General features: G+C 36.4%; 2 protein-coding genes across 2 annotated transcripts; one reads left to right on the top strand and one right to left on the bottom strand.

Moving 5' to 3' along the window:
• The first annotated feature begins 142 nt into the window (after positions 1 to 142).
• On the top strand, positions 143 to 6,467 carry dennd10 (DENN domain containing 10). Its single transcript, XM_007566906.2, has 9 exons — positions 143 to 440; positions 1,685 to 1,881; positions 2,148 to 2,227; positions 2,309 to 2,457; positions 3,700 to 3,811; positions 3,883 to 3,983; positions 4,547 to 4,654; positions 5,807 to 5,901; positions 5,973 to 6,467. The coding sequence occupies exons 1-9, from the start codon at positions 395 to 397 to the stop codon at positions 6,138 to 6,140; spliced, it is 1,056 nt and encodes a 351-aa protein (XP_007566968.1). The 5' UTR covers positions 143 to 394; the 3' UTR covers positions 6,141 to 6,467.
• A 2,712-nt stretch (positions 6,468 to 9,179) lies between these two features.
• On the bottom strand, positions 9,180 to 14,436 carry sfxn4 (sideroflexin 4). The gene is made up of 14 exons (XM_007566905.2): positions 14,257 to 14,436; positions 14,118 to 14,183; positions 13,982 to 14,038; positions 13,876 to 13,902; positions 13,723 to 13,777; positions 12,702 to 12,727; positions 11,816 to 11,869; positions 11,677 to 11,739; positions 11,544 to 11,612; positions 11,363 to 11,453; positions 10,517 to 10,632; positions 10,361 to 10,446; positions 9,396 to 9,513; positions 9,180 to 9,324 (listed from the first exon to the last, which is right to left on the bottom strand). Exons 1-14 carry the CDS (start codon positions 14,293 to 14,295, stop codon positions 9,247 to 9,249), a joined length of 945 nt encoding a protein of 314 aa, XP_007566967.1. The 5' UTR covers positions 14,296 to 14,436; the 3' UTR covers positions 9,180 to 9,246.
• Positions 14,437 to 14,508: the final 72 nt, after the last annotated feature.

The following is a 14,508-nucleotide window of genomic DNA, read 5'->3' as shown; positions in this document are numbered from 1 at the left end:
ATATGTTTGCAGAACAGCAGACATCGTTTTCTGTTGGTAGAAACTCTATTATTCCACGGCCTTGAACGCAGCAACAGAGCTTCCGAACGGAAAGCTGTGATTGGGTGAGAGCACCGAGGCTCCGCCCTATCAGCCGTCCAGTCCCGGAAGAGAGAAGAGGTTCTGCAAAGAGATGGAGAAAGTGTTGACAGCTGAACTGTCTCAAACCCAGTAACCAGACTTACTATTTCCGCTTTTTTTTCTTTTTTTTAAAAAATCTATCCAGATTCGTTTTCAGACATTTAACCATTTGGAGCACTCTGGAGGTTCTTCCGGGATAGATTTTATTCCAAAAACGAGGAGATTTCTTGTGTTTTGGCAGCAGTTTAACTTGTGTCTCCTACTGGAATGGAACATGGCAACGACTGAGACGCAGCTGATGTTGAGCGTCGGATTAATTGGTAAGTTTGTATTGATCGGGTCATTTCCTTCTGTTGGTGAAGTGTATAGTAAGTTAAACAGCTTAAGTTGGCGCTTCAGGACTTTAGGGAGATCACATGACACCAGTATGACCCAGATATGCTTCATCAGCAAGACCAGGGCGCTACGGATCCTGCAGGTTGGAGCTCAAAGCATCAATAATCTGATGGTGAAACATTCAATAACTCAGACCTCACCATGATCCATTCTTTATTTACAGTGAATTTTCTCAAACTTATCACTTAACTTCAAGTTGTTTTATTAAGATTTATTTGCTAGAAAGCAGCTCATGATTGTGTATTTTTATTTATTCATTTGTCTATTTATTTAAAAATATTGCATTTATTTAAAAATGATTGTGGAGTTGAAGAAAAAATATGATTCTTTATTAATTAAAATTTTATACAAATAAAATTTTGAAAAGTCTGACATACAAGCCTCTTTCTTCCAAATATCCCAAAAGAAAACACAAGCCAACCACTTTCAGGAGCCACACTGACCAAAGAGCACACCAGACAGGCTTACGGTTAGGTTTGCATGCCAACCTGACCACACTGTAAAACATGGCAGTGGCAGCATCATTCTGAAAGGATACATTCAGCAGGGTCTGGGTCGTTGGGGAAAATGGAAGGAGAAAAGAGTAACGAGAGAAGACTTCTTAGAGAATGCACTTGAGAACTGCAGTGAAATGGTTTAGATCAAATGGCCTTCTCAAAGTCCAGACCTAAATCTGAATGTGACAAAACTTTAAACTTGGTGATCTTCGACGCTCCCTATTAAAACTGACTGAGCTTGAGCTCTTTTGGTTAGAAGAACCAACAGAAATGTCTTGATCACATGAATCCCAGTTAAGGTCCGAGGGCCACATCTGGCCTGCATTAGATTTTTATGCGGCCCTCTAGACTCCAGAAGGCCACATGAATAAGTTATTTTGTTAAATATTATTTTATATATCAAATCAAAGCACTTTTTATCTCTATACTGTCAAATTACATAAATTCAACTGTTTAATTAGTAGTTTTATCAACACATTCTGCTACAAATGACTCATAGAGAACATTTATCATATTGATGAGGCCCAAAATGAAACTAAGTTTGACACTCTGGGTGGAGATAACAGATCTGCAGCTGTAACAGCAGCAAAATGTGTTTGGTTTAGAAAATCTGCCCCTCACTTTTGGCCAGAGTCGTTACTGAATCTTGTCTTTCATGTTTCCACCGTTAGAGAAAGACGTGAATGGAGACACGTTGTGGGTGTGGTGTTATCCCTCCGTCAGCGCTGAGCTGAGGCAGCTGCTGCTCAGGAAGTGCTGCCTGACGCAGGATGGACGGGATTTCCACACCTTCGTGTTCGGCCAGTTCAGCCGGACCTGGTACTACATCACAACGCTGGAGGTCCAGGAGCCGACGGCGCTGAACAAGGTGCTGACCCGGCTGCCTGTCTCTGGATCAGAACGCCTCTGACATAGAGCTGAATGATACGGCTTAAAAACAAAATGAGATTGTTTCCAATTTAATTGCTAAAATAGAAATTCACACTATGGAAACCCATTGATGGAAAAAAATCTAGATTTTCCACAAATTTAATCTTCAAAAACCAAAATATTCAATGAATTGATCAAATCAATTTATCACCCAGCCTAGTATAAATTATATTTCCGTGCTGATGTTTTGTCTTCTGCTTGTAGGTCACCCATTTTTCGATCGCTGTCACAGCAAAAGACTTCAACCCTGAGAAATACGCTGCTCTCAGTCGAATACTCTGCAGGTAACGAGGTTTATAAAGTTCATTTCCACCGTTCCAACTCTCGCGGTTCATTCTTATCAGTGCGGCTGGTTTGTTTTTCAGGATGTACGTCAAACACGGCAGTCCGGTGAAGATGATGGAGGCTTATATCACCGTCCTGACCAAAGGAGTCTGTCAGAATGATGAAAACGGCTCGTTTCTCATCAAGGATTATGACGTCCGAAAGGCGTATCTGGCAGGTTCAATCAAAGGTAAAACCGTCCACAAGTCACCTGTCATGGTTTTCCTTCACATTAGTTATTAAACTACCACATCAGAATCATCATTATTATTGATTTATTATTGTTAAAAGTAGCAAAAATCCTTACTGGATTGGAAACACTCAGCTTAACGCATCGTTTTTTCATGCCAAATCCGATTTGTGATTTTATTGGATTTTTTTTTTTTTTTAACTTTCTTTTCTAAAAATGAAATTAAAAATGACAGAAAATGTTTTTTAACCTGTCTGTCACTAGAGGACCCAAATTTGGGTCCTCTAGTGACAGGGGTGTCAAACTCCAGTCCTCAAGGGCCTCTGTCCTGCAACTTTTAGATGTGCCTCTGCTGCACCACACCTGAAAAGAATAATTAGGTCATTAGCAAGGCTCAGGAGAACCGATCTACACAGGGAGGAGGTAATTAAGCCATTTCATTCCACTGTTTTTTACCTGTGGCACATCTAAACACTGCAGGACAGCGGCCCTTGAGGACTGGAGTTTGACACCCCTGTCATTGTGAATGACAACCTGAGACCAACAGGTTAAAAAAGGGGCTTTTACTTCAGTCATAGTTTCTGTGAGTTCTGCCGTGGAGCATAAGGGCCAAGCTACAATAAATTTTATTTAATTAAATTAAATTGTTCCAGAAGTTATCGCGATAAATTATAATATTGTTCTTTTGAGACCATTTTCACAAATATAATGATGATAATGGAATAATAATGCATCATCAGATGGACCAAAATATAAAGTTAAGTAGAAACTTTGGTATTTTAAGGACCAAAGTGACAATAATTCATATAAGAAACAACAAATAACAAAATCGGGCAAAGAAACATTTTCCAAGTCAGTTTCTATCAATAAAAATCTTTAACAAAACCTGCAGGTGTGTGTCTGTGTCTGGTCAATTTTTGGCTAACACATGTTTGTTCTTCATTCAAATTTTACTCAAGTAAAAGTAGAAATATTCCAAAATAAAATTACTCAAATAAAAGTAAAAAGTACATCGTAGTAAAAATACAGTACATTTAAAAAAAGTTATTCAGACATAATTGAGTAAATGTAACTAGTTGCTACCAAACTCTGACTAAAGACCTAATGTCTCAGCATATTTGATGATTCTGATGAATTTGATAAAATGTTTCTTGTTTCACAGTTGGTGACTGTATGATGTTTTATGGTGTAAATCACTCTGAACTGAACCTGAACTTGTTTTTCCTTCCTCTTCTGCCTCAGATGTCGTGTCTCAGTTTGGCATGGAGACCATCATCCTGTACACCGCCCTGATGCTGAAGAAGAGGATTGTGGTCCATCATCCTCGGATCGAAGCGCTCCTGGAGTTCACCAGGTGAAACTCGGACGTTTCCTCTCGTTTTGCTGTTGGGAATGATTCTGAGTCTCCGTCCTCTTTCTGAGCAGAGTGCTGCCGGCTCTGGCCTGGCACAGGAAGGACTGGTCCATCCTGCATCCCTACGTTCACCTGACCGCAGCTGAGCTGGACGACCTGAAGAAATGCCCCGGTGAGGCCGCCTGCTGCTCCGACCAATTAAAATCGACTTTTTTCAGCTTTACGTCATGTTATAAATTTATTCCCACATCAAAAACAAACCTGGATTGTTGCCTTGATTCTTTTATGCAGAAATCATTTAATCTCCATGGCAACCATTGAGCTGTGCTAAATACCTGGGTTGATGTAGCTCCGCCTTTCAGGCACAGCTCCTCCCCCACTCAGCTCCTTCAGACTAGCCAGCAGCTATTAGCAAACACCTGAGCTCATAATAGGAGTGAAATTCTTGTAAAAAAAAAAAGGTTGTTAAAGGGTTAATAGAGGAGCCATGTTGGGATGACTTTCTGAAGGCGGAGTTTCAGAAAGAGCAGGAGTTTCTTAAAGAGACATAGGTCTAATTTTAAAACATTTATTTTGAATCATATTTGATATGAAGTATTTTTATAACAACTGAAGGTAACATAGTTGCTTGTTTGAGCTATAAAATTGCTCTATGTGGCAGGAAAACATGTAATTCTGCTCCTTTCTACGGAAACGTCTGTGATCGATGTTTCTATGTTTCTGTTTTCTGCTCAGGTTACGTCGCCGGGTTTGTGGACCCAGAAGTGAGCAACAGGTTGGAGCTATTTGACGTGTTTGTGAGCCTCCCAGACAGTGTGATCACCGTGTCCCAGGGCGCCAAAGGTATGTTCACTGAACAAATCAAAATACATCTTTAATTAATAAGAATGTCAACAAAGACGATATTTTCTTTAGTGATTATGGAAATAATCTGTATTAACTTGGATAATGAACTGAAACACAAATGTTTAATAGAAGAGGAATTTATTTTTTTTTTCTATTCAAAACCATGCTGGCTGTTCAGAAAGTGCTGTATCCAAATATATTAGTGGAAAGTTTAGTGGAAGGAAAACGTGTAGTGGAAGAAACAAAGATGCACAGTAAGAATCAGAACTTCCAAGTCCAACACACTCAGGGACCGATATAGTCAAAGTATCCAAAGTTCATTGAGTTAAACCGGACCTGAACCATAGACAGAACTGTCTTATAAGGCAGAACCAGAACTGGGCCGGTGCCGGTCCAGAGTAAAGTTATTATAATTAACTAAAACAAACTAAATAACCTAAACTGAAAACATTTTCACTAACTGTAAGAAATAAAAATGGTAATTAATGGGGGATAACTACATCTAACTGGAACTATGTTGTGTGTTTATAAAACTAAAACATACTGAAACTACAGATATATTATTCATTTTTGGAGTTATAAATCTATTTATTAGCGTTTCAAACTGATTTCCCTCCACACAAGCAGTTACTGTTGGCAAGTTTTGGCGCTCAGCAGCAAAAGTTTGGAGAAAACTCCAGAGTTTTGAAACTGTTTGAAAATTGTATCTTCTGTTGAGTATTTATTACCCTGAATATTTATTACCCTGAATATTTATTGCCCTAAAAGGTCAAAATACTTTGACCTTTTTGAATTCTGCACCTAAAACTACAACTAATACAAATTCAACTAAAACTGAACAATATTTAATCAACGATAATTAATAATAATAATTAAAAAAAAATAGCAAATACCAACTTAGCAACTTTGTTGTTATATTTAGCAATTTTATTTAGACAAGATCAATTGGTATCGGTCAGAATTGGCTTTTTAAAGTGCAGTTGGTGCACTTCTATAAATTGGACTAAAAATCTATTTTTTTATTTGTTTAGATTTTCTGATTAATTGAATTAAAGGTTTTCATTGATACAGTGAATCTTAAGCTAAATGTAACTCCTGTTTTTGGATTGAATGACTGAAATGTTGCGTCGCGCCTGCATGTTGCCGCAGACGCCATGGCGATGGGGAAGTTGCACAAGGACGTGGCTCAAGTCATCGTCCAGTCTGCGGAGGACGCTGAGCGATCCGACAGTCAGGTCATCAAGGTGAGAAGCGACACAGAGCCGCCTCCCTCTCCTCCTCCCTGCCACTCTGAACACCAAACTTTAATCATCAGGACATTTCCATCAAGACAAAGGAAATCCTCACCAACCTGTTCGCACTGGCCGACGCCTGCGAAGACTCCAAGCTCACGCTGGAGGTTTTGAAGCAGCATCACTTCCCCCCTGCCACCGAGAACTTCCTGTTTCACCTGGCAGCTGCAGAGCAACTCTTACGGATATGAATGGAGCTTGTGCCGCGTAATCTCGGACACTTCCTGTCTCCTCAAAGGCTTTTGTTTTTCCTGCACTGAAATCTGAAGGTGAGGAACATGAGGAAGACTCCAGGTTGGTGATAATTAATGTTTTATTCAAAGTTTTAAATGCTGAATGCGATTAAAACCTGAACGGTTTTATTTCTTAATGCGTCTGTGGTACAATTTACAGTAAGAATCTACAGAAATCATAGACATGAATGTCATGTTATTATGGGATTTTAATATGCAACATCATTGGATTTGTTGTTTTCTTTAAAATCATACATAAAGGCTCAAAGATACTAATATTCCATCAACAAGCCCCTGGTTTCATTCTAAATTGATATTTTGCAACTTTTCTTGAATTAATTGTCCTTTTAAATCCTTTTCCTTCACTTCAAAAAACACAAAATCTTACCAAATATCTTGTCTACAGATGAAATTAGACAAAACTAACTTATAAGTAACTTTTCAGAAAGATAGGAGCTTTTTTTAAAGTAAATAATTCTTTAATATTGATGAAAAAGCTTTAGCTCCACTGGCACATTTTTCACATTATAAATAAAATAGTAATTTTCCATCAATATTGAGGAATTATTTACTTAAAACAAGCTGCCAGTGTTGTGGTACTCGAAGTTGGTCTTGGTCTCGGGTTAGGTGGTCTTGACCACAACACTGCAAGCTGCTATATATAAGTTTGTTTTGTCGTATTTCAACTGTAGGCCAAAAGTACTTGGTAAGATTTTGTGTTTTTTGCAGTGAAGGAACATAATTTAAAAGGATAACTTTTATGTTGCCACAGATTAATAATGAGCTTCTGTCAATCGTCATATCAAACCAGAAGTTAATAACTTTTGCTCTTATCAAGTTAAATAAACGTCGTCTGCAGTCTTTATAATCGGAAGAGTCATTTTACGCTCAGTCCAGCTAAAAAAATGTTTTGGGCTGCAAATGTTACAGGATCTTTTGAAGAAAATAAAGTGGCTTTGTGTTTGAAGAACCATAATTTTATTTTTCTGTTTAAGTTTTCAAACAAAGATGCAAAATTTTTGCAATTAAATTGGTAGATATTAATATTTGTTGAAAATCCTTTATTATTTCCTCTAAAGTTTATATATTTAAACCTAATATCTGTACACTGTGATATTTGAAATCAGTTAGAAACTCTTGTTTGGCTTGATGATGCTGATCCTTATTCTGAAGAAATCACATATTTTCCAAACTAGTGAGAAAATGCCTTGAATGAATGTATGCAAATCAGCCTGTATGTATAATTTTGACCCTTTGTAGATTAAAAACAAAATCCACAATTCAAACTTTCTCACCAAATTGTTTGTTTTACCATCATCAAAAGAACTGTTTAAATAAATGAATAAAAAGTAAAAGTGAATCTTAATTTGAAGCTCTGCGCTGATGGCTGCAGTCAGATCATCAACACGTCATTTTTTATTTTACTTTTTAAAAGGAGTTTCTGTCTGTGCTTCTGATTACATTTCCTACATTCCAGCTTCTTGTTCAAACAGAAATTCAGTGAAAATCATCCTCATGTGACGAGATGTTATTACAAAATTGAGTTAGTAAAAAGAACCACCTGGTTTTTCCCTGTTAATCAGTTTAACGTTTTGTTTTTTACTAATGGGATCAGTGCTGTGGGTTATTTTTTAACATGTTTTTTATAAAAGATGCACCGATCCACCAGGCAGAAATCAGAACCGGCTGATTTTTACCTCCATCGCCTGGTCACACACTAAAATACATGAACATTCACTTCCCGTTAAGTGAAACCTGGGAATTCCCACCATTTATCGTCCTTTAAACGCATCAGCCGACAGCATGTAGGGGCCAAAAGTTAAGATCCAAGATGGCTGAGACTTTGAAATTATTACCAAACTTTTTCTGTTGTCAACTTGACATTTATCCTGTAAATATTAAATTTATCGTAATTGATAATCCAGTTTATCAATTATGATAAACTGGATTAAAAAGTTTACAAACCATTAAACTAAAACTGTATAAAAGCAATTGATAATATGAACCCTCCTAATTCTGGAATAGTTCTCCAAATCTAACAGACATCTGGAAAATCTCAGGTCAAAACTGACCAGAATTTGGACATTTTTACTTTTTCAACACTGCATGATACTGCCACCACCACTGGCTGATTTTGGTCGGTTTTAACCAACATCAATAGTAGCTCCGGGAGGAAGTGGAAGAAATTGATCTTTTCACAGATTATCTGTCTCATGTTAAATTGCAGGGCCGGCCAAAGTATTTTTGGGGCCTGAAGCAGATTTTTATTTGGGGCCCCCCCATACCAACATTTATCATTCCTAATCTACTCTGTGTGCAACATACTTGCATTCATTAGCATCGTTTGAAATGAGCTTACATCATACCAGTGCTATTATGGTTATTACAGGAGTAATAAACTAAAAAAAAAAGTGGATTTTTGAAATGCAGTGGTACCATATTATTTCAACTATTTGACCGTAACATCAACTGATAAACACTAAATTTATATTAAACAAGTTTGATTTCTCCAAAAGTAACAGCAGCCATCAACAGGAAGAGATTAACAATTATTTATGTAACAAAACAATAGAGAGGTTGTTTTTCCATGCTGTTTAGTTTTTCAAACTAAAAGATGTTTGTTTTTTATTATTCAGTGTTATTTTATGTGTATATATACATGTGTTGTCATGCTAGCTTGGTGCTCTTGGGGGCCCCCTAGAGGTTTGGGGGCTTTAAGCAGCTGCTTATCTGACATGGTGACAGATTTAATTTGTAAAAAACATTTTTATAAACGTTACATACTGCGCTGTTTTTTACTGCTTCACACGACTTACTGTTCAGGTTATTAATGTTTCATTGTTGATTCTTTCTGAAAAATCAGATTTTTTTTGCCTCATTCTCTTAAATAAGAAAGTAGGTTTACATTTTAAAATCCATGTAACATCAAAGCATAAAATGTATTTTTATGATTTAATAAAATGTTTGGTAAAAAAGACACCTGATACAACGACTGAATAAAGTTAATATCAAAATGACTTGGTTTAATAAATTAAATTTGAGACGTTTCCAGAGGTTTTGCTCCTCAGAGTCCTCTGTGGTAGATCAACGTTTGGCCCGACGCTCCGGCCTGCAGCTCCTCCTCCACGCTCTCCCGGTTTATCTGTGAAACGAAGCCGGAGTCAGTTTGGAAAACCTCAGAGCCGATGGGAAGCAGAAACCCCCGAACCTCACCGTTCCCGCCGGCGAGAAGAGGCTGAAGGAGACGGGGATCATCAATCCTAAGACTAGCGCCACGCTGATGTGGCGACACGGCGCCATCAGCAGAGAGTTCCTCTGGAAAAATCTACTCCTGCAAAAAGAAAACAGATTTCTGTCCAAATGTGGTTGAAAATACTATCTAGCGGGATATTTCCACAGGATTTAAACTATTGGATTAATCAAACAATTGAAATAATCAACTAATTTAGCAATTAATTAATTGTTAACTGGAGTATACAGACTCAAAGGTTATTTGCTAGAAAAAATACAAATATACATTTAAATTTTGCATTTAAGATTAAAAACATCTGTAAATGTGTTCTGTACATCAGTTTAGCTTCAGATAAAATAATAAAAAAATTACTTTTAAGCACTTTTTGCTATCCAATTACTGAGTTAATCCTGCACTGTGTTAATGTTCTTAGCTGCAATGGAATTCTGCTGTTGCGTTTTAGACAATAAAATGTTTATTCTCTTATATTTGTCTATTTGCATATTTTAAATGCACTACAAATATCTCTAATATTGCAAATAAGTCTTAAGTGATTACATGAAAAATCTGCTAAATGTGCCATTTTTTTTATATCAAAATGCTCGTCATGATCAATAGAATGATCTATTGATTACAAGTTGCAGCCCAAATTTCCACTGTAAAATTTCACAAACATTTTTAAAAACCCCAAACAAAGAAACTGCTAGTTCAGCTTTATCTTTACTGTCTTTACATCACAAAAGGTACAAAAATTGAGATCCGAAAAAAGAAATGCTGCAGCTGCACAGCAAAGTTTAAAATGACTTGGAAAGCTTTACAGTAAAATAGAGGAACTGAACCTCCTTTAGGTAAACTCTATCTGAAGTGATTTTATAGAAAAAGTTAGCCAGTAACTTCAAAGAAAAACTAATATTAATGATATAAAAATAATAAAAATCAAATTCACCTTTGTAGGAATAAAACCAGCAGGTTAGGAACGCCAGCAGTCGTCCCAAACAGCACTGCTCTCGACAGCGCAGTTTCCCACACGGCCTAATTAAAGCAAACTTTTAATTCTAAAACCGTTACATTAAAGTTTCATTAATTTTTCTGCTTTTTTAACCTTTGACCCTGCTGCTTTGGAGACGCCAACAGGGTTTCCGTTACAATCGAACACTTGGATCCCCGTTTCCGTTTCCTGGTGTCTGACGGTGAGAACGTTGAAGAACGCCAGAGCAGCTGAGGGAGGTGAAGGAAAAGATCAGGAATCCACAGCAGGGAAGAACAAAAAACACAGAGAAAACAACAAAAAACAGAGAAAACACAAGAAACACAGAGAAAACAACAAAAAACAGAGAAAACACAAGAAACACAGAGAAAACAACAAAAAACAGAGAAAACACAAGAAACACAGAGAAAACAACAAAAAACAGAGAAAACACAAGAAACACAGAGAAAACAACAAAAAACAGAGAAAACACAAGAAACACAGAAAACAAAAAACACAAAGAAAACAACAAAACAGAAAACAACAAAAAACACAGAGAAAAACACAAAAAACACAAAGAAAACAACAAAAAACAATGACTAATAAAAATAAAACAAAATAATATTTTATTAATAATTATTAATAATTTTTATTAATAACTAAAAATTAGCAAACACTCTATAAAAACTCATTGACTTTTTTTTTAGACAAAAAGTCAATGAAATAAAACTAAAACTACAATGAAAAACCTATTATAACCCTGGTTGAGACGCAATATAATTTGCACGTGAAAAATGTGCAGAAAACTTTTTACATGTGAGATTCCCCCATTTTATTTGTTCTTCATGTTATAATTAATTTATTATTGTGAATTTTCATATTTACTCAATTTTTAAAAAGTGATGTCCCATGCGAGATGTGATTCTACACATTCAGACATGTTTACGCGCCTGAAGCCTAATTTGAGGACAGGCAGGTCACCTGACAGCGGGATGGGCAGAATGGACCTGCAGAACGTCTGCAGCGGAGGGCTTCTTATGCGGAGTCTGTCGATAAAAATCTGAGGGAGAGCCTAAAATAATAAACACAGAACATCCAATCAGCGACTCCTCAAACTGTTTAGCTTTCGGTGACGAACTCTGCAGTGAAAAGCCGCACACACCCCAGCACACGTCGTGTAGGAAACGGTTCCCACCATGAGCAGAAGCTGCGTTAGTGACATCTTCTTCTCCTGGAGACAAAGAGACGGTGAAACTGAACAACCTGCTACTTTTGAGTCATTTTGCAGACTTTACCTTCTCTGTTGAAGAGTTTCTGTGCATGTAGCTGAACCCGGCGTTGTAACTCTGCAGCAAAAACTGAACAGCAACATGAATGACTTCAGTTTATCAGCATCAACAAACTGAACAAATGCGAGACGACGAGCATCATTACCTGCCAGAACATCGCCGCTTTGACTCCGCTGTGAGGCAAAAGACTCGCAACAACCTGGAAACAGGAAGAGGTCGCTGTTTAGCAGCTGAGGGAAGTCAGACTGGCTTCTTTAGGTTTATTTTAATGTGAAGAGAAAGAATATTCACAAAAAAACAAGCATGTTGCATGTATACAGAGCACAAAACTATATGTAAAATGCAAAGCAATACATTAATTGTATAGATATAATTTGAAAAGAGTAGAAACTGTGATATGAGTAAAAATCAGATGTGTAAATATGTGTAATGTTGGACATATTTGGATGAGATTTGGAAAGGATTTAATAAGACTTGTCTACAACTTTTTGAACTGGGCATGAAATTTAGTTTTTTTATGTTTGATTATTATGATACATTTTTTGTTTTCTTTTTAATTGTTTTATTTTTTCTCTGGCATCTTACTTGTTCAACATAAATAAAGATTTCATTTCATAATTCAAATAATATCGATACCACGTCTGTATTGATAGTTTCAGATTCCCTCTTGAAATTTTATTTTTGTATTGTAGTTCCTCGACTCTACTGTTAAAACATTCTTTTGTTTTAATTTGCTCTCAAATGATAACTCAAAAATGTTTTTATTTTTCTACTGTTCACAAAGCATTTTGTGAACATCCATAAACTTTATCCAAGTTCTATGCTAGGTTTCTACAAAAATAATTCTAAGAAAAAACACAAAGGTAGAAAAAGGTATTTATGTTATTTATGTCTTTTCAAACTAAAATTTTTATGAAATAATTATTTCACTCACTAAGATGTAAATCTGTTTTTAATGTTTTCTAACAAAGGAATGTCCTGGACTGTTACTTTGTTAGCAAACATGGACTTCAGGTAATAAACACACTTACCAAAGGTCCTGATATTGGTAGATATGCTGGAAAGAAGGAGAAAAATAAAAGTCACAATTTTTTTCAAACTGTACAGGAAACAAAATGCGTTTCAGAAATTTACTTCAAGTAGCTAACTGGAGGTGTGAGGGTGGAGCAGTGAGACAGTGGTGAGGTGTACGGTAGAGAGAGAGTGAATGTGTTTAGAGCAGGAGTATAGATACATCAACTCTTATTACAGTTTAATTTATTGAAATATCTCCACATTGTAGGTCAGTATAATTCTGGAACTGTTTCTAGTTCAGACTTGATTAAAATGTTTTTGGTTGAGTTGTTGCTTCTTTTTGGACAATTGTTTCCTCTGGAATGATGAGTAACTGTGGCAACGAGATATTGTTTTTTCCAACCAGGAGAGGCTGATTAACATCTTAAAAGCATATCATCCTTCCTTGTACGAGTTAGGATAAGTCTATGGGAAATAATACACATGTTTATTACTTTTTTGAACTTAAACATTCTTAAATAATGAAATTTTAATTGTTTTAAGGTGTCATGTCACTTTAAATCCAAATAAGCCGCTACGGCCACGCCCTCCCCAACTCAACTTTTACACTCGTATATGCAAATGGCTGCAAACAGATGCGCAATTATGCAACTATACATCTTTGAAAAGCAGAAATGGAGCCTCCTGCACAACCAACAAAAATGTATCAAGCAGTTTCTGGATGATAAATCAACAACAAAAGAGCCATTGTGCAGCAAATACAGTGGTAACACCAGCTGACCAAATGTGCTGGAACCACTAAAACATTTTTTAGAAATGAAATAAAAAGAAAAAACAACATTGCAGAATACATGTAATTTTAGGTTAAACACATAATTAATTCTAGTATAATAGATTCAGTTCCCAACCATTATTTTTTGTCCTTTAAAACTTTTACTATCATTAAATATAACATCAGTTGGCATTAAATTGTTACAGCATGCCTAGTAAAACTGAAATGTGAATTTTGAGACAAAAATGCTCGTTTTCATTTCATACCTGGAGGGCGGAAAAAAAGTGGAAGAACTGCACCAGAAACAGGGTGGGAAGAAGACTGTAAACACAAGATAGAATAAATATCATATGCAAAAAATCATTTTAATAAAAGTTGAGATTTGTATTAGAAAATATGTGAAATCTAATTAAACTTACAAGTGAGAGGTTCACTGCCGCTTCATCCTGTCAGAAATGCAGATATTAAAGGTTTGCTTTGTTTTAAACAACTTTACGTACTTAAAACACTAAAAGGCACTCTGACCTTTTCATCCAGCTTCTCTGTACTTCCAATAAGAGAATGGGCTTTCAGTATTTCAGCCTGAGGAGAGCAGAGAGAGCAGATTATTACGACCAGGCCAACATCGGAGCAGGTCTCCAACGTTACTGTTAAATCTCACATTAGAGGAGAGCAGCAGGGACGGATCCAGGAGACAAACCCAAGTCCTCAACCTGCTGAGGAAAGACTGAAAAACAAAACGGGTTCAGTGTAACAACCATTAATGATCTGCGTGTTTAATCACTGCGGTGAACTGTTACCTGGCCTTGGTTTTTCCACTGCAACAGATTAGCATCCATAACGAATAAAAAAATAAAAGTTTACAGAAATTAAAGTAAAACAACCCACTGAAAAATAATCCTAAAAGCATGCCTTTCTCATGCTTCTGAGGTCAAGATGTTTAAAACGAGACTTCCGTTTTAGTCACGTGATCAGCCCTGTGGGTGGGTATGTTCAAGATGCATTCAAAAAAGAGGAAATAACAGAGATAAGAAATGTTTTATTTTTAGATC

This window comes from Poecilia formosa, unplaced genomic scaffold (assembly GCF_000485575.1).
Source record: "Poecilia formosa unplaced genomic scaffold, Poecilia_formosa-5.1.2 Scaffold201, whole genome shotgun sequence".
In the NCBI taxonomy this organism is placed as follows: domain Eukaryota; kingdom Metazoa; phylum Chordata; class Actinopteri; order Cyprinodontiformes; family Poeciliidae; genus Poecilia; species Poecilia formosa.
Note: the sequence above shows the minus strand (reverse complement) of the source record. Positions and strands in the feature narration are given on the sequence as shown.